This window comes from Thermoascus crustaceus (assembly GCF_041956765.1).
Source record: "Thermoascus crustaceus strain CBS 181.67 unplaced genomic scaffold VTN00scaffold_2, whole genome shotgun sequence".
NCBI lineage: Eukaryota > Fungi > Ascomycota > Eurotiomycetes > Eurotiales > Thermoascaceae > Thermoascus > Thermoascus crustaceus.
The window spans coordinates 502,220-523,278 of NW_027192528.1; the positions used below are offsets into that span (position 1 = coordinate 502,220).

A 21,059-nucleotide genomic window follows, 5' to 3' on the forward strand; every position below is an offset into this window, starting at 1 on the left:
CCCATTTCTTATTTTCTTGTCATATCTGACTCCCTTGAAGATCTAACAGACCACATAATCTTCTGTTTTGATACAGTTCCGGCGCGATTGATGCTCGCGCACTTCCTCTGGACTTCAAGATTTGCTGTTATTATCGTTTGGGTTGCAACCGTCTTGAATCATTACTATAGCGGGTGGATTCATAGACGATGATGTCGGAAAATGCGAGAGGTGTTAGAACGGTCCACCGGTGCATTGGACCAGCTTTGTTTTGGCCTGGAAATCTGTCGATCGGTTCTCGGCAATGCGTGGGTAGCTGCGCCGCAATGCCCCCTTTTTTTTCCCTGGGAGTCGGGAAACCCGTCAGACACGCAAGGTGGACCTTTTTTTTTAACCTTCCAGTTCCACGGAACCGCTACCTGCTAGTGTGAGCCCGATACCACGGGATGACATCCACGGCAAAAACTACGACTTTGTTGAAAACTTGTGCATATTTGATTGTCAGGGGCTGGTTAGATTGATTGCCATTCTGTGTTGCACCCATTTCTTCTTTTGCCGCCTATTATCATTTGTTAATCAGTCACAACGTTTGAATTCTTTTTTTTTAATTGTTCTTCTTCTGTTGACTATTTTTTTTCCATTTGGTAAAGGACCTTTCCCTTTACCTTGTGATTTTATCAAGTTCGATGTCGATGGCACTGTCGCATTGCGTTGTGTGCACGAGGCGAGGTCATCTGCCATCATGGCAGTTCATCATCTCTCCCTCGCACGCTACGGTTGAGTTGTTTGCGTTGAGGATGGGAGAACATGTTCGAATGGACGTCTGTGACGATTAAAGAAATACAAAATACATAGACTTTAAAGTATCTCCACAGTTCTTTCTATAGCTTACGTCTCGCATGGAAGTATGCAGTGCTCGGGTCTCCCGTAATTCTGAGATCTTCACTCTGCTGTTAGGTATTTATCCTCAGTCTTGTAGAACAATCATTTGCAGAGTCCATGGCCGAAGTTGTCAGTCGCTTCTTCGCCTCGCTTCTGAGAAGTGACCATCGATGGTCAACCTCCCATATCACCATGGCTATTATTATTCCGATATCATGCGGACGGATTCCATGTAGGGAAAGGCGGTGAAGGGATCACCGATCACGGTCGCTTAGCAGTGAATCACGTTGGCCTCGGCTGTCTTAGGCGCTAATACTTTATCAGCACTCTGTTTGGACCTCACGGCAAGCTTGTCTCACGGACACAGACGTTGAACGCACAATGGATACCCTCTTAGGGTCTGAATGCCACTGATTCATGAACAGCTAACTGCTGCAGGTCCTTAATTTCCAGCTTTGAGTTCTTACTGATGCTAGAGACCCTTGGATCCTCTGGAGAGGAGTTGGTGATATAGCTCCAGAGTTTCTGTCGTTCTCACACTCTCAGAGTGTCTATCTTCTCTTTCTGATATCTCTCCTGTTCTGTATAGGCTTCTGAGTCTGTTCTCAGTCGTTCTCAAACGTTCGGGGATGGCCAATACCAGATCTGAGCTTATGGCTTTCTTCTCAGTCTTGATCTCTCTATAAAGGCAAGAAATGAAGCAACTTACGCGTGAAATGAGTGCACTGGGCTCCTAGCTATCGAGGAAGTCACATCAGCATTATAATTTCGATTGTTTTTGTCTTCCTGTTAGTTGAAATTTTGTCCCTAGCCCTCCTGCCCGACTTGGGTATTTGCATGTCTCTCTTCGTTCCATGTGCTCTGGGCTTTAAGTTCCTGTGGAATTGCCATTGGTCATTGAAGTTCTCAAACTGCCAAGTTTGGCTTGTTGACTTGCCTCTCTTTTTTTGCATCGAAGAAGTTGTCAATGGAAGACACAACGTCCTCAGTTCACTACGGCTGGCCCGACCCAACGGTCAGGCGACATTTAATTCGGAGATGAGTTCCTATGCGAACATGGTCAGCATTGGGATCGATCTGACGAGTCTGCATAGTACTGCCGTTGCAGTGTTGTGGACGGCTGTGGGAGAGGTGTTGCCGCCCGCCGGTAGCGGGATGCTGCTCCTCCGCTACGGGAGTGTCGAGAGCTGATATCTGCTTCTGCTCGCAGACCAGGGTAAATATCTTTCGGGATTTTACTGAATGTCCGCTCCAGATTGCCTAAATAATCCTAGAGTCTCTATCTGCTGTTAATGTCTGTGGCTACAATGTCTAAAGGCGCTTCTGCGGTCACTCGACGTTGTGCCGATTCTCTATAGCCGCCGATTGCAATAGAACAGCTGCACCTTTGAGCGAAGCTTTGTCTCTCCCAGAGTTGTTAGGAAAGCACACCTACGAATGAAGGACTATTGTGATTGTTGACTGTGCCTGGCCTTCTTGTTTTCAGAGGCCTACACCTTCACGCGCCGTAGGGGGTCACCTACTGTGCCTTCTTCATTTCGAATCAGGGCCGCCGAGCACGAAGCGTGCTCCTTCCTTGAGGGGATTTCCTGTGCAGATAAAGTCCCGCCCTCCCCCGGCTTTCTTCTTTTCCTCTCCCCCTTCTCTTTCATCTTCATCATCCTCTTCATTTCCATCCACATCATCTCCATCTCTGTCTCTTTCATCTTCGTTTGCAGCTCGCTGCGAACTGCATCTTCTTTTACACATCTACCTTATCCCTGATCATCACCACGCTACTCATTGTAGTCAATTTCCCGCTCGTTTCTCCGCGAGCTCCTCTGACGATCTTTTGCCCCGGCTGAAGTTCGCTTATTGGAGCCGACGCAGACTCGATCGATCATTCCTCTTTCTCCCTGCTGCATCTTTCTAGATCCTTCGTAAGTTCATCAACGTTGAGAGCTTGAGAGCTGCCTCACGCTACCCGGCTGAAACTTTTCTGGCTGATGTGGACGCGTTGTCTTACTCCCTACTCCAGGTTTCTCTTTCAGCCCGAATATTTTGCTTAAGTCCAAGCAGATAAGGTAAGGAGATCCTCATCTTCGCACGTTCGGACTTGAAGTTCCAGATAACGCGTGTTATTTTCTCGTCTTTCTCTCTCCTACGCTTCTGTTGTGTTGTACTTTGCTTGGTTACTGTACAGTACTACGTTGGTGTTTGGGCTTTCCCCCTTACTCTGCTGGTTGCTTGTTGGCATCGGTCTTCTTATGTTTGCGGTACTGACACGGTATGAAACGCGTTCTTCAAGATGGCTGCCATGCACAATCAGACTCAGCAGCAGCTGGTCTCGGCCGATCCCGCCCAGAGTCAGCAGTTCCAACCCGGACAGTATCACCAGGAGCCTCAGTCACACGCTGCTTATGTGGCACCTCAGGCTTACCCTCATATGCCTCCTGGTGCCCGTGAGGCTGCGGCTCCAGGCCTTAGCCATCTCTTTGGCGGCCTCAACCTCCAGAATCAGCATGCCGGTGCCAAATACGCCGCCGTCAACGGAAGTGTTCCGACTGCTATGGCTCCGAACATGGATCTTTCGTCCATGCAACGTCCGTATAATGGCCAGTTCATGTATTTTCCTAATGGGACCATGTTCGGCAGCATGCCACAGAGCACTCCCGTCGTCCAGCCTCGCCTTTCCGGCCATGATCAGATGGGCCAGCTCCAGTACATGCCAACCGGTGTCTATCCGGGCTTTGTTGCTGGCACCCCCATGGTTCCGGGTGCCGTCCAAGGGTACGCCTGGCCTTACTCAATGAACGGTGAAATGATGCCGGACCTGACTGATCCTCGTAGGAACTCCTGGTCTTCAGCCGAGGACAAGAATAGCCCTGCTACCCCCATGGTCGATGCTCGAGGCCAGATGGAGTATTATCCGGCTATGGCACCTGCCATGGATCGTCCTTTGCTGGGGTACGCCTTCAATACCCCGTCTCCACAGGCACCTCAGCAATATGTCCCTCTTCAGATGATGAAGAGCGCCAATGGATACATCCTCCAAGACCTCGAGGACCTAACGCAGCAGGAACCGCCTATCCCTCGTGCTGTCCCTGCTATGTGGACCAATCCGTCTGACTTGACCCTTGCCAAGTGTCTGGAGAACCGCGAGGGTATTACAAACGTCTACATTCGAGGCTTCCTTCCAGAGACCACTGACGACATGCTTCATGCTTACGCATCACGCTTTGGCAAAATCGACCGCTGCAAGGCCATCGTGGACCTGGAGACCGGTCTCTGCAAGGGGTCAGTCCTCCATACATTTCTTTTCTCTTGGCTGGTCCTCACCTAGTTCTAGGTTCGGATTCGTCCAGTTCTTCAACTTCGAGTCATGTGAAAACTGTATCCGTGGATTCTTCTACCTTGGATATCAAGCAAGCTTCGCTCAGGTATTGAAACTTCTTGACCTTGTCGTGTGCGTGGCCGCTGACCAAGCTTATAGAAATCTCGCAACTCTCGCCTCAAAGATCTTGAGGACAAGACCTCGACTAACATATATTGCACTAATGTTCCGATTGACTGGACGGAAGCTGTGAGTTACATAACTTTCGCTGAAGCTCTCTGCTTCTTCTGATGTTGAGGTTACTCGCATAGGATCTTCGTCGTCATTTTCAGCCATATCGTGTTGTTTCGGAAAAGATTAGCCGCGACGAGAAGACTGGCGTTAGCAAGGAAGTCGGATTTGCTCGGTACGTACTCATCACCAGTGCTTGCCACTCACCCACTGCGATTCTGACTGCATTCAGATTTGAGACCCGTGAGATCGCTGAGAAAGTGTTGGCCGAGTTTCACAACGTTACCGCTCCCGATGGAGTTAAGCTGCTCCTACGCTTCGCAGATACCAAAGCTCAGAAGTTGCTGAAGCATCAGAGCAATGAGCGCCGCGCCTACCGCGCCGGCGAGTATAACTATTCTGTGGAGGTTGTCCAGGGTTCCACTCCGTCCCCTTCCCTCCACCGTCTTCAGCAGACCGCATCTCATTTGAGCCCTACTTCGCAGCTTAGCTACGCGTCTCCAATCGGAGTTGGTCCTGTTTGGACTCCTGCAACGTCTATCTCCCCGTCGTATGTATAGCATCAGGAGATATCCGTTAGCCGCCTCGCTGATATTGCTTGTAGTGGCCCGTTGATCAAGAATCCTGTCAACAATTTCCGCCTCAATTCCTGGCCATCCCGCACCGGTCTCGCCAACGTGGAGAACACACCTGTGTACCGCGGACGCGTTGCCTCCGTTAGCCGCAACTCCTTGACCGAAGCCTCTGCCGGCTCTTCGAAAACTGCTCTTCCCGTGTCTCCCCGCGCTGCGCGTAAGGCGCAGACTCCTAGCCCTAAGAAGGAGAATATCAAGTCCGGTTCGATGTCGCCAGTCGCGTCCCGCAAGGAGGTTAGGGTCTCTACCCCGAAATCTTGCATTTAAACTCTACGGGCCCCTCTAGCGGGAGGTAAAGACTATTTCACTACGAAAGTCCAATTCTACTCTCGGTTTCATTTCCTTGTTTGATAACATGTCGGCGAGTCTCTGAATGCGGTGATATGCTGTATGCTCTTACAAGCAAGTATGAAGTTATGGCAGATTTCTGACCAGATTGTCATGTTGCAAATCCTGTTACAAAAGCCCTGTTTGGTGTTCATGAAAAGCATGTATTATGACGACAGATTGTACGAGCTGGCGAGATTGTCTTTCCTATCTGGAGGAGTTAATTTGCTGATGTCCAAGTGTTATCCGGTGCTTGTGTTCTATCTCTTCGAACCTGTCCCATGCTGACGACGGGATCCGAAGTGGGCGTGTTGAATGAGACCTGTTTCCCATCTATCAAACAGCACACTTCTCACTGGAGAAGAGCATATGTTATGTCTTTTATCGTTTTACGTTGAGCAATGTACCTAGATAGCTAGGTAGAATTTGAAACACGTGCTTTGCTCACTATAACCAAGATGGATGTCCAAACTCGTAAGCCAACGCAGGTCTATGGCAATTGATGATCCCAGCCATGCAGGCCGAAAAAAGCCGACAGGCGAAGGGCGGCCGTGGCCACGGCCGCCATGCAGAAGCCTCCCCACCGCGTGTATATGATGCGGACCGGATGTATACTTCTATCATGCAAAGAAAGTCGAGGATCGCCCCGCAAGCAACAAGCACACAGCCCACCCACACCTCTTGTCTTCTGTTTATTCCCTTCAATCCCGTCCTAATCTTTCCTCGTCATCCTCCGTCAGCTCGTAGGCCGGGCGATACTGCCTTCCACCAGCATCCTCGGGATTGTCGACGCGCAACTTTGGGTTGGGATGGGTGTCGTTTGTGCCGCCCAGGCTAGTGTAGCCCTCGTCATAGAGAGAGCAGTACTCGACGCCAAGGTGACGGATAAAGGCCCAGATCTCGGCATAGCGCCAATCGATGACCGGATGGATGCGGACAAAGTCGGGCCAGCCATGATCGGTGCGGTCGAAATGCGTCAGCTTTGCACCATGGGGGTCTGTCCGCCTGGTACCCACGAAGATGGCTCTGATGGACGGGTTCAGCGCCAGGTAGGACGCAAACGCGGACCGCAGCGTCGTCCGCGGCGGCTCCGTCGTGTACCGCGTCAGCTCGAGATGGTACTGCCTTGACGACCTGCGCACGAACTCCTCGACAGACGGGAACGGGTGCGGCGGCAGGGCGTAGATGGCGGGAATCGAAGAGATGCCATCCTTCTTCTCGTCCAGCGGATGCAGACTCGCGAGGAACAGGATCAGCAGCACGAGACAGTCCTTCCCGCCGTTGTAGGAGAGCGACAGCTCCGACAGCTTGTACCGCGAGAGCGCCGTCGATATCACGTCCAGCGCGGTCCGGGTCTGCTGCTGCACGCGCGCGAGGAGCGAATTCGGGGCGCGGTGCGTCTCGGCGAGGAAGGCCTGGACCCGGTCGTGGAGGTTGGCGGCTACGGCGGAGAGAGGGGGGATCGAAGGGTCGGCCTCATATTCTATGATCTTTTCGGGCTGTTGGTGTTCGGGTTGGATCTCTGTTGTTCGTGTCGTTGTTGTTGTCGCTGTCGTGTGATTGTGGTTCTGATTCTGGTTGTTGTTGGAATTGTTGCCGTTGGGGAGCAGCACAGCAGCGGGGTCCGGATGCGGATGCGGATGCGGAGAAGAAAGTGGTGTCATCCTGTAGCTTCAGCCGTCCATGAGGTCCGTCTGTCTACCTAAGTATTACCAGCGACTGGCGAGGAGGGAGGGAGTCGACTCTGCAATTGATTTGATCGAGCGGAGGGACATGTCAGCGCTCTGTCCATCTGTCTGGATTTCTGCCCGTCGTTTCGCAGGTCCGAGTCGGATAAGATAGTGGACACTACGGCGGAGGTTCGAGGCGCGGCGGGAACCGTTGCCGAAGGTTCTGGAGCCCCGCTGGTCTGGAGGGGCTGGCACTACTATGTATAAACACCACCTTCTTTTTCTATAAGAATATTGCTAGGAGGTACATCTAATACATTAGGAGAAAGGCAGGGCTTTGCTCATTACCTGCTGCTCCTGTCTATCTAGAACACACTCGGAATATTTCTGCACGACAATGCGCTTGGACCATGTATCTGTGCTCCGCTGACAGGCCGCTATGGCTACGATGAACACTCCGACTGCTGCAAGGTCGCACGTAGTCGACTGTATGGGGGAAGAGGCTCAATCTTACTGAAATGCACATTTTCTGGATAAAGTTTCATTAATTCTGGTGCAACCATCGTGTTAGGTGCAAAAACGGCAGCGATTCCCAGTATGGAGATATATATAAATATCGAAAGAACTTGTTTGAAAGTCTGACAAGCCATCATAACGCCAATAGCAGAGGACTGGAGCCTTTCCAGATGACTCATGTACAATGAAAGATATGCGCTTCATCAAGCTTCCCCTTTGCAAGGTCGGCTTCCTGTCGTTGGCAAGCAATCAGAACCTGCAGGCTTGGTTCGAGAAAACCTCTAAGCAGGGAAACCGAACAGCCCTTGAACCCAACAACCGTCTCCTCCCTCTTTCAAGAGTACCTTTTCCCTCTCCGTAATCTGATCTTCACGGTACGTCGCAGCTCGGTCGAAATCGATCCAGACCACCCTCTCTTCTTCAGCATCATCCTTGACCACCAACATATTCCTCGGCTTCGGATCCTTATGTCGGACCTCCGCCTTATGGATCTCTCGAATGCCCTCGATGAACCTGGCCATTCGCTTCGTTGTGTAATTGTGGAGATGATCCGATGTACCCCAGGAGGATTGCACTTGTGGGGGGGATTCGTCCTCTAGAAACATCTTCAGATGTGGCTGATAGGGTCTTGGATCGAATTTTTCGATGGTCCCGTGAAACTGGGGGATAATTCCGCCGTCACAGAGGCTGTGTTTCTTGAGTCGTCGGTATGCGGTTGACTCGACGACGTGGATGTCGAGCTCGCAGTTTGGTGGCTTGTAGTATTTTCTGGGGCTGCGGCCGCGGTGCTGGCAATGTCCATAACATGAATCTGTTAGAATAATAAGAATAGTTACCTACCTAAGTTAGGAATTAGAGTCGACTCTCACCACTTTCATAACACATGTTTGACCACGGACAGTGACGAGGAATATCACGGAAAACTTGGAAGTGAATAGCTTCTGCTTGAATGTGATCTCGCGTCCGTCAACTCCATCATTAGACAATAGGGTAGTAACTACTACATAGTACTAGATAGGATAAAGTGGTAGTCTTAGAGATTGGAGCCGCCTGAGAAGTCCGCGTTCCGCTCATTACTGCAGCAACACGGACTGACAGGTAGAATCAACATATAACCGGCTATGTCTTAGCGGCTTGACTGCACTACATGTACATGTACAACCTAAGTTCCCTCCTGAGAGCAAAATGGACATGTGCGAACTAGGTCAGTTCTTTGGATATCTGTGGGAGAACCGACCAACCCTTTCTTGATCCCGGCGGGAGCTCACATGTTTTTTGCAACTAGCAAGGGCTGCGAGAAAGAGAAGAGTATGTTATGTACAGCACATGCGATGTACCTTTGCATTTGGAAAAGAAGACCGATGTCGTACCCGTGAAGGGGATATGGGTAAAATGCGCACATTCAGAGTATGTTCTGATAGAACCAGTGATCAATGAATAAAACTCTGTTTTCCCATGTATTCAACTTGTATTCAATTGTCATTGGTATTTAACATTAAAAATAAAAAAAAGCCTCAGATAAAGGTCATTATTTACGTGCTTGGAGAAACCAAATGTATCATAAAAACCGCCATATATCCTGCGGAATAGGAAATAGATATCGGCAATATGGAGGGAGGATGCTAGAGGTTCAAACCGGCATTTATGAGAACGTAACATTCCTATCATCCTTCACCTTCGTAGGAACATTAGAGACCGTATCGTCACCGCTTTCTGCATCTCCTGCTGCTGTCTGCCCCATCTCGAATCGCTCGTCAGTCTTAGTGTCCTGACCGCGATAGTGCTTGACTTTGGAGCTGCCGTCTGGGACGTAGAACCGCTGGTCGACGCGTCCAAGCAGGTAGATGTACACGACGAGCAGCTCGAGAGTGAAATTGAAGATGTAGAAGCACGCTTTGTGATGGTACCAGGCGGGATTGTTAGACGGCCGTGGAGTCTTGAAGCTTGTGCCGGCGCGGAATGAAGCGCCCAGGCAGAGCAAGAAGCTGGTCACGCAGAGGATGAGGATCTTGGAGCGCCAACTTCCCGTGCCAAAATTCTCGATTCGCTCGCCCTTTCGCGGTGCCAGCACGACGTATGTGAGAATCGGGAATGGCAGGAACGAGATCGCCGTGAAGTAGGTCGCGCCGTAGAGCTGGATGTCGCGGTCTATGCGGCGGGTATTGTTGTTAAGCGTGTAGAAGCTCTGTACCGTCACCGTGATGAGCATCACCAGACTAAGAACGACGAGAATATAGAGCGCCTTGAAGGCCAGTGACACCGGGAGGGACCAGCCCAGGCGGGGGTGTGCTGCGCGGAGCATGCGCTGCGCATACAGGAGGTTCAGGATGAACAGGAGGATAACGCCCGCCGCAACGAGGACCTGTGCCGCAATGGCCAGTCGCGTATTCTGCTGGTGGCATGCCCAGGCTATGCGGAGGCAGTTGGCCGTGATGCGGGCCATGCAAAAGCCAAACGTCGCTGCGGAGGGGATGAACTTGTGGCCTCGAGACATGTTGCGGCGGAACAGCGTCATATGGGAGACAGCGCCCACGAGGAACAGGACTATAAAGACGGCGCAGATCGGTACATCCACGGATACTGTTGGAACTCCTCCCACCACGGCCATGGTTGGCGGGTATGGTGGACTTGTGGGCATCGGCATTTGCTGGGGAGGATGTTAGCAAGTTCAGGTCGTAGGAACTATGTTGAGTGGAGGATTGAGACATACCAGAGGTGGATCCGAAGAAGACACCATATTTGGCAGGTCCTGTATGTTCACAGCCTGGTGCAGGAGGTCTTCTGGGTCTTCTGAAAGTGCAATCCCTGTATGGCTGAAGACAGGTGAGCTCTAGAAAACCGCCAGGGGGTTGCTTGTGGGCGGAATAACGGTTTATGACGAATAGAGCGGAGGCTCTAAGGACAAGGCATAAAAAAGTAACCTTTATTGTATTTCGGATAAAATTTTGTTCTCAACTGGATATAATGCTCTGTATCTCTATACAACTATCCCAGATTGAAGAGAGAAAGGGGGTGAAACCAGTGGACAGGTATAGTAACAACGAGAAACAAATCAGCTCTGGAGTGATGGCATAGCGACAGGAATGACCAGGACGACAAAAAGAAACATAGAAGAATTTGCAATAAAGACATTTATGCTGCAGCCCTCGAGAATCCATCCGCACGGAATCGGGGTCGTGCACGGCCTCCCGCGAGGTCATCACGGAGGAGAGGCACCCCACGGGCCGACTGGGGCATCAAGACGCCCTCTGGCAAGCCCGAATTCAAACGTGGCGCCCGAATAGCCATATCTGTCGCTGTGACTCTATGTGAGCGGCCTATGATTGCTGTGTTGGGGAGTTGATGGCCGTGATCGTCCGGTCTTCTCCCGCTCCGCGTCGGCAAGTCGGTGTCCGATGCCCCGACTCCGCGCGCGTCGGGGCCCGACACGCGAGACCGTTCTGGTCTTCTCAGGCTTCGCGGAGAGGTATATTATTGTCTGCTATATCATGACTCTCGCTCTCATCGATGCTCTCCTTGAAGGAAATGCTTTGTTCGAACTATACCGAGCTTCTGGTGGTGATACTGTGCAACCATTGCTTCCAGCGCCTCGTCAGCTGGCCTGGACGTCTGTTTTCGATGTACGACTTCATCGGTCCATCAACATTCAAACGATGATCTATATGGCAGAGTTGCATCATTTCCAAGGCAAATGCGTGCTGTGACGAAAAAAACAGGATAATTGCACGCGATATTTGATGCCAGATGCTTGACAGAACTTGGCTTCTGTATGGCTGTCTTCAAGATACCTACGTGGCTGGAACACGTGTCTTCCTCGTCCTATCCTGATCCCAACTCTTAATCGACATTTAACTATCTGCCTTGGTGTCCATTATGAACGGAAAATTATGCACGGAGCTAGGGTGCGGCCTGTTGACTGCATGCAGCGTTGTTGCAAAACAACTCCGGAGTCCCCCGACTGGCCCTTAAAAAGGAACGGGAACGGCTATCCTATATAACAGAGGGCTGTCATCAGAATTTAAATTGCGACGGGTCTGGCCTCTCCTTTGCAGCTGCAATCGCTAGGCAATGCTGTGTTACCATGACCATGCTTCTCCAGAGCAGTTGACCCGCTTTCCATATTATCCTTGTAGACTTCGACCTACAATGCTATCTGGACTGGCACGCAGTGTACAACTAGCCAACAATCTTTAAGACACGGAAAATATGAACAAAAACACAAAAATACATACAACAGCCGGGATTCGCTGGTGGTCACCCACCCAACTACTAACCAGCCGGCGTGTGGCTTAAGTACGGCTGAGCGGACGGGAAGCCCTGCTTTCCACACCCTATGGTCGTATGTGCTTATTACAAGCCGTGCTAAGGTTCTTGAGGCAGAGGGAATATTATTGTGTGCTGTCGATGACAGTTTATTCGTGGGTACACACCTTTCAAATAGCTTTACAGAGCCTACGACTCATGCATCATATGAGAATGATGGCAAGCTTTTGCTCTCTCATTGCATCTATTTGGAGACTGCTAATAAGAGCGATTCATTATCCTCTGGTATCGGAAGTATACACGTTTTGCAAATGTGCTAATCCACAGCAGATCGTTTGGAAATACTTCCTTTATTAGGATGGACAGAAGCTTGATTGATGTTGGGACCTCATGATCCTTGATAACTACAGCATTTCTTAAAAGAGAAAGAATCACAAACGGTCCTTGTAGGGAGGCATGCGACAAAGGAAAGCTCTTATCTAATTGACATAACAAGTCAGCTGCTGATTCTTCTCTTCCTGACCTCTCGGTTGAGCTCTTCGGCCTCCTTCAGTCGACCCTGACCCCGATAAGTTTCGGCAAGGTTGCTCAAGCTGGTAAGCATATTGGGATGACTCGGCCCCAGGGTCTGACACCTCCGCTGGAAAATGTCCATGTTCAGTCTCTCCGCGTCCTCCAGTCGGCCTTGCTGCCGGTATGTTTCGGCCAGATTGTTCATCGCGCTCAGTGTCTTCGCGTGATCAGGCCCAAGAACCTCGCGTATTCGCAAGACGCCGTAGCAGTTCAGTCTTTCTGCCTCGTCCAATCTTCCGTGGTTCAGATAGCTTTCCGCAAGTTTCTTGAGGCTTCCAAGCGTGCTTAGATGATCCGGGCCCAGGATCTGGGATCTTCTCTCAATGACTTGTCTGTTAATCTTTTCAGCATCCTCCCATCGACCTTGGCTACCGTAGGTTGCGGCCAGATTGCTCATGCTTCTCAGCGTGTCTGGATGATTGAGGCCAAGGATCTCGCGTCTGCTCTGCAAGACCTCTGCATTGAGATATGCCGCCTCTTTCAACCGTCCCTGGTTCAGATAGGTGTTGGCGAGATTGCTGACGCTGATCAGCGTGTCCGGGTGATTGACACCAAGCGTCCTCCGGTACTGGTCCACCGCACGTATATCAAACTCGTCCGCCTTCGTCCACAGTCCTTTGGCCCGGTAGATGGACGCCAGGTCAGCGATGCTCGCGAGGGTGTGGGGTGCGTCGGCCCCAGAACAGTCTCTCTGGCCTCTATCACCGTTGTGTTCATGTCTGCGGCTTCATCCAGTCGTCCTTGACTCCAGTAGGTTTTCACCAAATAGGCCATGCTGGTCAGGATGGACGGATCCAGGAGGCTGAGGATCCTCGTCTTTCCTTGGACGGCCCGAACATGCATCGATTCTGCCTCTCGGTAGCGTCCATCGCGGGCCAGCCCTTCTCCTAGATGATCGACGGTTTCCAGCGTCTCGATGCTGTATGATCCGAGTGTCCGTTCTTTCCACACCAATTCTTTCCAAGACATTTCGTTGAACGCTCACTGCCTCCTTGTACTTCCCATCCACCAGGAGGCACAAACCCACTTCCAAAGTGTGGTCTGATCCTCCTCTGGCGGACCTGACGTGAGAATATATTGTGCGTGCGGCAAGTAGACCGTCCAGAGTGGCCTGTTCTGGTGGTCGTTGGTCGGAAACAGCTCTGGATACTGGTAGGTAGGTAGCTACTATGTTATTGGCACCGTACCGTACCTATGACGACGCATTGAAGGAGCCATTGCCTTGCAAGGATAAAGTACCCTATTTCCTACATCAGCAATACTAGACTAGCTGCTTTTGGAGCATATTTTGTGGAACTGAATACTTACGACGTACATTTTGTACATGCCTGAAGGTATTTACACGTGACATCCATTGCCATTGCTTCCTCGGGCCATGTTAGGGCAACTCCCCGAGCATCCGATTCCTATCTGCCGTGGGTCCAGGGCACCTCGCGTGAAGAAGCCCTTCAGAATCAGAATGTGATAGGCTGAACAGAAAGCAACCTCGCTTCATTCTTCCTCTAATCAGCTAGTTCGGCTGCGGGCCCTATGCTAAGCATGCTTCGTCTCGCGTGGAGCACTCTTCCCCGGAACTTCCCCGCACGATTTGACCCCAGCGATGATGAGATGCAGTCATGGTCTCCTGGAGCTACCGACTCCAGGCGCATCCCTTGATCACCTGGAAATTCCTTGTCCTGGTTTCTGCAACAGTTGAATTCCGACATCCCTCAATTCGTCCTTGTCTGCAACGACTAAGTTGTGGAACGTCCGGTTCCTATCAATCGGGATGGAGACACAATTCGAGACTGTTCGACCAACCGAATCTGCAGCAGTACAGAAGGCAGACAAGCAGAAACGACTCCGTGTCTGCTCTACCTGTCATAGGGCCTTCAAGCGGACGGAACACTGGTTGCGTCACGAAAGAGCTCGTAGGTACAAGTATTTCCATGCAGTTGGAGAGTTCTTAGAGCCTGACCTATTTATGCTGTCCTGTTAACTTCGAGGTCTGCTGCCAGACAGGCGAGAAAGGCCATTCTCATGTAGGTTTTGCGAACGCGCCTATGGACGGAAGTAAGTGTTGATTTCCTTTTATGTCACTTTCTTGTTTAACTATCTGCTTACTGACCATTGTTCTACAGAGATCTTCTTGTCCGTCATGAGAAGACATTGCATGCAGAAGCATGGACCAAGGCTCAGGATGGTATCAAAGCAGCTGCTAATCGCCCTGTCCGCCGTCGTGGACGCGCTGGCAGCTGGTTCGGGGATGCTCTCCAGAAATCTTCAGTTCCTGGACCTGTAGCGCCGTCTCTTGACGAACAGCACATGGCAGAAAGTGCTGCGGCATCTGCAAGATCAACAAGATTCTTTCCATCTCCTCGAGTATCATATACAATGGAAGGCAGTGATCATGAACCAGGCAATCCATCTGCCGGCGAGTCGTATTTTGATCTTAATTTCCCTCTGACTCCAAGAATGCCGGATGCTATGGATATTATCCCTGGGAGAACAGACATTCAGGATATCCATGAGTCCTACTCATTTGGCCAGCGTCATGCGATATATGGTTTCCGGGTGCAGATAGATTTGTCCGACTCATTCTCGAGCGATGCATCTATTCCGGTGGACCCTAATCTTTTAATTTGTACTTCCACTCTCTGAACCAAAAGCAGAGGCAGAGGCTCTCGACCTTCACTCGCTACTTCCGGACCCAGAACTCAATCAGGCCTCCTTTTCAAATTATATTACCCGCTTGGAGAGTCAGTCAAGCAGCCCGATAGCTCTTAACAAAACCGCGGCTCAGATACAGTGGTTTTCTAGTGTCCATGACGAGGAACGTGGGACGTCTGACCATCACGTAGCCAGCAAGGATAGAATGCTGCGTCTTGGACCTCTCGTACGCCTACCACGGTTGATCAAAGAGCGCAAATATAATCCTCCTGTGACACTGGACCGACCCGAACGGGCTGCGCTGCTCGCAGACCTCGGTCAAAGGATATGTGTCCAGGACCAAAGGATGGATATACCAAGTTCACAGACTCTGCGACGCTTCATCAAACAGTTCTTTAACTGCTTCAATAGCCATCTTCCCATTTTCCACATTCCTTCGTTCGACGTGAAAAAAGGCCCCAAGCCCGTTCAACGGATTCTGGCGATGTGCTCTATAGGATCACTGTACCATCTGGAGAGGAAAATGGCAGTTCATCTACGCGATCTGGCCAACAAGGCGCTAAGCAAGACCTTCCTCATGCGGTTGGACCAGAACTCTGCAGTACCACGCCCCCTTTGGGAAGTACAATGCAAGCTACTCTTAATAGTAGGAGCCGCATTCGGTGGTGACTCTGCAGCTGTATCGACCGCACTTGAAGATATAGGCTTCTTTCACCGGGAGTACTCTTTGCGAAGGGCATCCTTGTCTCCAAACGCTATAGGCCACGAGTGCTCGACCTGGGCCGAATGGATTGATCGAGAGTCATCCCAGCGCCTTCTGTACGGAATCTTCATCGTCAGCAGTCTGCTAAGAATTACATATAATCTCTCTCCCTGCTTCTCAACGACACATGATCTCGACCTCGAAATGCCAGAGGAAGAACGCCTGGACTGCATCCAATGAGGAACAGTGGCAGGAGGCAATGATGTCGAGAACTCTCCTTACGCGGTTAAAGATTAATCAAGCTCTGACACAACTGATCTTTGTCAAAGAGTTTGATCTGGGAAAAGAGACGAGATGGCCAGCATCTGCGACGTCAATACTTATGCATGCTGTTAATGTCCACATGTAACGCGTCACGCAGTGTACACAGTCTTTTACTAACTTTTCCGTTGATTTGAAGATGGAAGAACATATGAAGATGCTCTGCACCGCGCAAATAGAGGCAGCACTCACTCGATGCCATGAGTCCTAACATTTAGACCGCTCATCGGAGCTAGGGCATACATGGGACGAGGCTGAAGGCTCGTTAGTATTCAATGGCCTAGCATTATTTCGCAGCTGCTATATCAGGGCTTTCACAGGGAGCGGAACCTTCAATCAAACAATGCTGTTCAATGACAGTGATGTTGACGTTGAGTCAGCTGCAAGAGACTATGTACAGTCTCCGCTAATTAGGACACCATTACTTACCAAGTCTGTGGCCCAGGTCTTCGCAGGCCTGTTGACTCCCATCATGCTGGACATCTGCTAGTGAGGAAGACCGCTGCGTTTTCGTGGAGCATAGAGCACGCAATCGCGGCGTGGAATTGTGGTAAGCATTTATCATCTCTTTGTAGTCTATAGATGATCACTGATTCGTTCAACCAGCGCTCTTCTACACAAAATGGGTCCATACCATGGAGATACAGCAGCACCACAGCCCTCCTGATCCAGAAGAGAAGGAGAATCTCGACAATATCAAGGCGCTTCTCCGTGAGGTAGACAGAGAGCACAGCGAAAATGCATCGTTGGCTGCGGAAGTGACATGAGCCTGGGAAACATTCTTGGATGATGTCTGGGTTTGGGAAGGTAAGTTTATGTTTGATATTTTCTAAAAGCCATGTTCTTTGCTGACTTTCCAAGTTACTTGGCGCATGGGAAAGCTACTTCGAAGGCTTGCCGATGTCTATGAGGAAGATTGGAGGGTGCATCAGGATCTTGCGTGAATACACTTCCGCGTATTTAGTCGCCTTTAACTTCGAGCAGCTAAGGCCTCGCAGGAGACACATGTATCGGGACGAATACCTTGACATGGAAAGTCGACATGAATGAGCCTAGAAGTCTGCTGCAACTGTGCTGACGATATCGATAAAGGTTTAATGGTTCATGAAGAGACTGCACCAGCACCCTTCGAAGTTGTTCTATAGGTTATACTATTGAAAGCCTGCGCAGCGCCACGTTCACGTATGTATCATAGATGCATAATGCATTTTGTTTGTTTACTTTTTTGTACAATTGGTTGACGACGGTATTTAATTTACCTAATAACGAGCCTCATAATCGAATACAGCATACTGTACTAATCCACGCATTACTGAGCAGCATTTACTACTGATTCAGTCGGGATAGCAGAACGTCTTGATTGTCAAGAGATAAAGGTCTCACCATGAAAACCCACAAAATTAGACAAGGCCTTAGCGGGTTTCCGGTTAAAAGATGGGGCCAGTTTAGCTATGTGTTAGCTAACTTAAGACTAGCGGCTTAGTCAATTATTACTGTACCGCCAGCATGGGCATGATCTGCACAAGTCCTACATGCGTGGATAGCAGCTATAGCTAGCTGAGACTAATATTATTAATAGTTAGTACCTGCTTTCGACACGTCTCACCACGTGACAAGGGTGCAGCAGGACGTCATGTTAAGTGTTTCGGTGCCCTGGAATTTGATAAGGCATTGTATATACATGGCATAACGAGAGAAGACCAGGGGAGCACAGAGACCCGGCCTAACTCGCAGATATCAATTTTCTGGAAGCAGGTCCACAGAGAAGGATTTTACGTTTGTACCTCGCTTACCATGACTTACGTCTACGGCAATCCATGGATGGGAAAAGGTCAGTATGATGCTCTCCGCGACACTCCTCAAAGTTGGCAAAGCAATACTTGCGCAGGAGCATGCCTCCTGCTGTCGCATTGGTGCTTGGCAGTCTTGTCCCTTGCCGACGTACCCGTAGCCGACAGAGGGCTCAATCCTTATCCTGTTCGTGTCCACTTCTGAAACCTCAGAGGCTGGAGGACTGAGTCGACTCCAATACATGGAAGCATGTGTAGCTTGAGGGGTACTGTTGGCGAGATATCCGGAAAATTCCCCGTCCCCCTCATCCGCTGGATGCAGTAAACAGTTAAAGATCCCGAGTGATGTTGCCATAACAGTGCCGCTGCTGGATGGGTCTGCGTGAGAGGTTCCGGAATATTCTGCACCGAATGATCAACTGCGAATTTGGCCTTGCAGCCAGCCGGGGTTGGAGCCAGGGCTAGGTGCACTGTGCAGTGAGGGGAGACGTGCTAACGGAGGAGACGGTTCTGCATGGTCTCGTTCTTGAGGAAAATTATTAATGATGGTGGCAGGATGGTCCTGACGCGAGAGAGGTCGTGAAGCCGCGTTCTTCACACCCCTCAGGCTCCAACATCTTCAGTCCCATGGATGACGATGATCGCAGCCATGCCGGCAGCTGGAGAGGTGTCTTTTTCCGCGTGAGGTCTCGATATCGTGAGGAAAAATGGAAAACTCCGCGGGCAATCGGCAGTTGACGAGGCCCCAAATCCCGGCGAGAGCGGCGATAGCCTCTGTTACTCAGATCTGAGTGATGTGGAGAGGGCGAGCCGTTGGCAGCCGGAGCGGCTTCTCCCCACACCCGGCGCGTCTCCACGAGGCCCTGTTCGGCAAACTCTGACCTCCCCGGCCTCCCACCACCTTCGTCTCGATACGAAACCATGTGGATATTCGACGTCAGCTTGCACCCTTTGGGCTTGGAGTCCTTCATGACTAAGGTCTTACTGTTGTCCTTCACGCCGTCTGTGAAGACCATGGCCCCACCGGCTGCAGACGCTCTAGATCGGGGGTCTTTGGTTGTATGAGGATATATCTATCCCTACGACGTATATGAAGCTTGCCCGGACAGAAGTACCAGGACTGTGTAACATCTCTTTCTCTTTATGTGCTGCTCTCTGGCATATACTTCACCGTCTTCTATTCTGTGAATTATCGGATCCTGCTTCTGAATAGTACACACCATCACCATGCCTGATTCAACAAGCACCCTGTCTGACACCCGGGAATATCAGAAGATATTCCACTGGGCGGAGACCCAGAAGGATGGCGCTATCCCGTCCTTCAACACCAGGAAGAACGATCCTTATGAGGTATGTTTCCGTTCTGGGAAACGTCCATGTGTACTATACATGCTAACTCAAGACAGTACCAAGCTGGCTTTGGCAACTCGTATGTCAGAACCTCTCCTGCATCGCGATTCAACTTGCTGATGTAGGACTTGGACCAGTTTTGCCTCTGAGGCTATCCCCGGAACCCTTCCCCAGGGTCAGAACAGCCCCCGGAATGTCCGTTTTGGCTTGTATGCCGAGCAGATCACTGCCTCTGCCTTCGTGGCTCCCCGTCATACCAACAAAAAAGCCTGGCTGTACCGGGCACGCCCGGCTGTGGCGCACCAGGGCTTCGTAGGTTTGTCGATATTTCCTCATGGACTGTACTGACAGTTGCTGCAGACTGATCTCCCCGACAACAAGGACACCGAGTCCAACTTCCTCCCGATAAACCCGAGAGTACACGTCTCCCCGACCCAGCTGGCGTGGCACCCATTCGATATCCCAGAGTCTGAAGAGGTTGACTTCATCGCTGGTCTGAAGACCATTGCTGGCTCTGGTGACCCTACTCTCCGGGAGGGTCTGGCCACTCACGTCTATGTTGCCAACAAGAGCATGATCAAGAAGGCCTTCGTCAACTCCGACGGTGACTTCCTGATCGTCCCCCAGCAGGGTGCCCTGGACATCCAGACCGAGTTCGGCCCTCTCTTCGTCCAGCCTGGAGAGATTGTCGTCATCCAGCGCGGTCTCCGCTTCAGAGTCGAGCTTCCCGACGGTCCTTCCCGTGGATACATTCTCGAAATCTGGGGTGCCAACTTTGAGCTTCCTGAGCTGGGTCCTCTGGGTGCCAACGGTCTCGCGAACGCCCGCGACTTCCTTCACCCCGTTGCCAAGTACGAGGTCGTCCAGGAGCCGTGGGAGATCATCTACAAGCTGGGAGGAAAGTTCTTCAAGAGCACCCAGAACCACTGCCCCTTCGACGTCGTCGCGTGGCACGGCAACTACGTATGTCATTCTCGTGCGAGTGATAGGTACCTTTTGCTCACTATCTGCAGGTTCCATTCAAGTATGACCTGACCAAGTTCGTTAATGTCGGTTCCATCTCTGTGGACCACATCGACCCCTCGATCTTCTGTGTCCTTACTGCCAAGTCTCGCGACCCCACTGCCCCTCTGGCCGACCTGCTCATCTTCTCTCCCCGATGGGATGTTGCATCTCGTAAAGATTCTCCAGTCAATCCTCACGTCATATCACAGACTGACATGCAACAGACACCTACCGTCCTCCTTACTACCACCGGAACGTTGCTTCCGAACTGATGGGTCTGATCTACGGCGACTACGGTGGCCGCTCCGACGCTTTCAAGCCCGGCAGTGTCTCCTTCGAGTGTGGAAGTGAGTTTCCTCGAATCAAACCTCACTGCCTCCCCAACAGCAACTAACTAACTGAATCCAGTGGTCCCACACGGCGTCGCCTACGAGCAGTTCAAGGAAGCCACCGAGACCGCTCCCCCTGTCATGCAAATCTCGACCGGCTCGATTGCATTCATGTTCGAGTCCAGCCGCCCCTTCACCATCACCGACTACGCGTGGAACAGCGACAAGAAGCACGAGCACGAGCCCAAGATGTGGGACAACCTGGTCGACAACTTCTCCAGCCACGCGAAGGAGGTGGAGGAGATCCTGGCCAAGAAGGCCAAGGGGCTGTCCATCCACGGAAACGAAACTAGTGGATCTGCCCACTAAATAAAAACAAGGCTCTGGTGAGCTTCTTTTCTGCCTCGGCGGGCGTTTTATGCACGATGAAATGTCATATGTATAGCGTGATATCAGTTCAGTTACTATAGTACAGTACCCACCAGTTTTAAACGTTAGCATAATTCAATCTTTTCTTAGCGAG

General features: G+C 51.0%; 10 protein-coding genes across 10 annotated transcripts; 5 read left to right on the forward strand and 5 right to left on the reverse strand.

The window, feature by feature from the left end:
* Positions 1-8: 8 nt before the first annotated feature.
* On the reverse strand, positions 9-523 carry VTN00DRAFT_3690 (uncharacterized protein; the record flags this gene model as incomplete). Its single annotated transcript, XM_069430035.1, has 3 exons — positions 9-112; positions 166-323; positions 399-523. The coding sequence occupies 3 exons, from the start codon at positions 521-523 to the stop codon at positions 9-11; spliced, it is 387 nt and encodes a 128-aa protein (XP_069289211.1).
* A 2,625-nt stretch (positions 524-3,148) lies between these two features.
* VTN00DRAFT_3691 (uncharacterized protein) lies at positions 3,149-5,307 on the forward strand (the record flags this gene model as incomplete). The annotated part of the gene is made up of 6 exons (XM_069430036.1): positions 3,149-4,137; positions 4,190-4,280; positions 4,334-4,423; positions 4,486-4,580; positions 4,638-4,955; positions 5,010-5,307. 6 exons carry the CDS (start codon positions 3,149-3,151, stop codon positions 5,305-5,307), a joined length of 1,881 nt encoding a protein of 626 aa, XP_069289212.1.
* Positions 5,308-6,068: 761 nt separating this feature from the next.
* On the reverse strand, positions 6,069-7,031 carry VTN00DRAFT_3692 (uncharacterized protein; the record flags this gene model as incomplete). Its single annotated transcript, XM_069430037.1, has 1 exon — positions 6,069-7,031. The coding sequence occupies one exon, from the start codon at positions 7,029-7,031 to the stop codon at positions 6,069-6,071; it is 963 nt and encodes a 320-aa protein (XP_069289213.1).
* An 803-nt stretch (positions 7,032-7,834) lies between these two features.
* VTN00DRAFT_3693 (uncharacterized protein) lies at positions 7,835-10,841 on the reverse strand (the record flags this gene model as incomplete). Its single annotated transcript, XM_069430038.1, has 4 exons — positions 7,835-8,341; positions 9,229-10,200; positions 10,264-10,358; positions 10,718-10,841. 4 exons carry the CDS (start codon positions 10,839-10,841, stop codon positions 7,835-7,837), a joined length of 1,698 nt encoding a protein of 565 aa, XP_069289214.1.
* Positions 10,842-12,312: 1,471 nt separating this feature from the next.
* VTN00DRAFT_3694 (uncharacterized protein) lies at positions 12,313-13,358 on the reverse strand (the record flags this gene model as incomplete). Its single annotated transcript, XM_069430039.1, has 2 exons — positions 12,313-13,080; positions 13,152-13,358. 2 exons carry the CDS (start codon positions 13,356-13,358, stop codon positions 12,313-12,315), a joined length of 975 nt encoding a protein of 324 aa, XP_069289215.1.
* A 799-nt stretch (positions 13,359-14,157) lies between these two features.
* VTN00DRAFT_3695 (uncharacterized protein) lies at positions 14,158-14,670 on the forward strand (the record flags this gene model as incomplete). The annotated part of the gene is made up of 3 exons (XM_069430040.1): positions 14,158-14,299; positions 14,391-14,441; positions 14,510-14,670. The coding sequence occupies 3 exons, from the start codon at positions 14,158-14,160 to the stop codon at positions 14,668-14,670; spliced, it is 354 nt and encodes a 117-aa protein (XP_069289216.1).
* An 891-nt stretch (positions 14,671-15,561) lies between these two features.
* On the forward strand, positions 15,562-16,829 carry VTN00DRAFT_3696 (uncharacterized protein; the record flags this gene model as incomplete). Its single annotated transcript, XM_069430041.1, has 3 exons — positions 15,562-15,880; positions 16,508-16,612; positions 16,669-16,829. 3 exons carry the CDS (start codon positions 15,562-15,564, stop codon positions 16,827-16,829), a joined length of 585 nt encoding a protein of 194 aa, XP_069289217.1.
* Positions 16,830-16,851: 22 nt separating this feature from the next.
* VTN00DRAFT_3697 (uncharacterized protein) lies at positions 16,852-17,112 on the forward strand (the record flags this gene model as incomplete). The annotated part of the gene is made up of 2 exons (XM_069430042.1): positions 16,852-16,869; positions 16,924-17,112. The coding sequence occupies 2 exons, from the start codon at positions 16,852-16,854 to the stop codon at positions 17,110-17,112; spliced, it is 207 nt and encodes a 68-aa protein (XP_069289218.1).
* A 1,279-nt stretch (positions 17,113-18,391) lies between these two features.
* Positions 18,392-18,868, reverse strand: VTN00DRAFT_3698 (uncharacterized protein; the record flags this gene model as incomplete). Its single annotated transcript, XM_069430043.1, has 1 exon — positions 18,392-18,868. One exon carries the CDS (start codon positions 18,866-18,868, stop codon positions 18,392-18,394), a length of 477 nt encoding a protein of 158 aa, XP_069289219.1.
* A 211-nt stretch (positions 18,869-19,079) lies between these two features.
* On the forward strand, positions 19,080-20,905 carry VTN00DRAFT_3699 (uncharacterized protein; the record flags this gene model as incomplete). The annotated part of the gene is made up of 7 exons (XM_069430044.1): positions 19,080-19,202; positions 19,259-19,281; positions 19,340-19,514; positions 19,563-20,165; positions 20,216-20,378; positions 20,432-20,554; positions 20,616-20,905. The coding sequence occupies 7 exons, from the start codon at positions 19,080-19,082 to the stop codon at positions 20,903-20,905; spliced, it is 1,500 nt and encodes a 499-aa protein (XP_069289220.1).
* Positions 20,906-21,059: the final 154 nt, after the last annotated feature.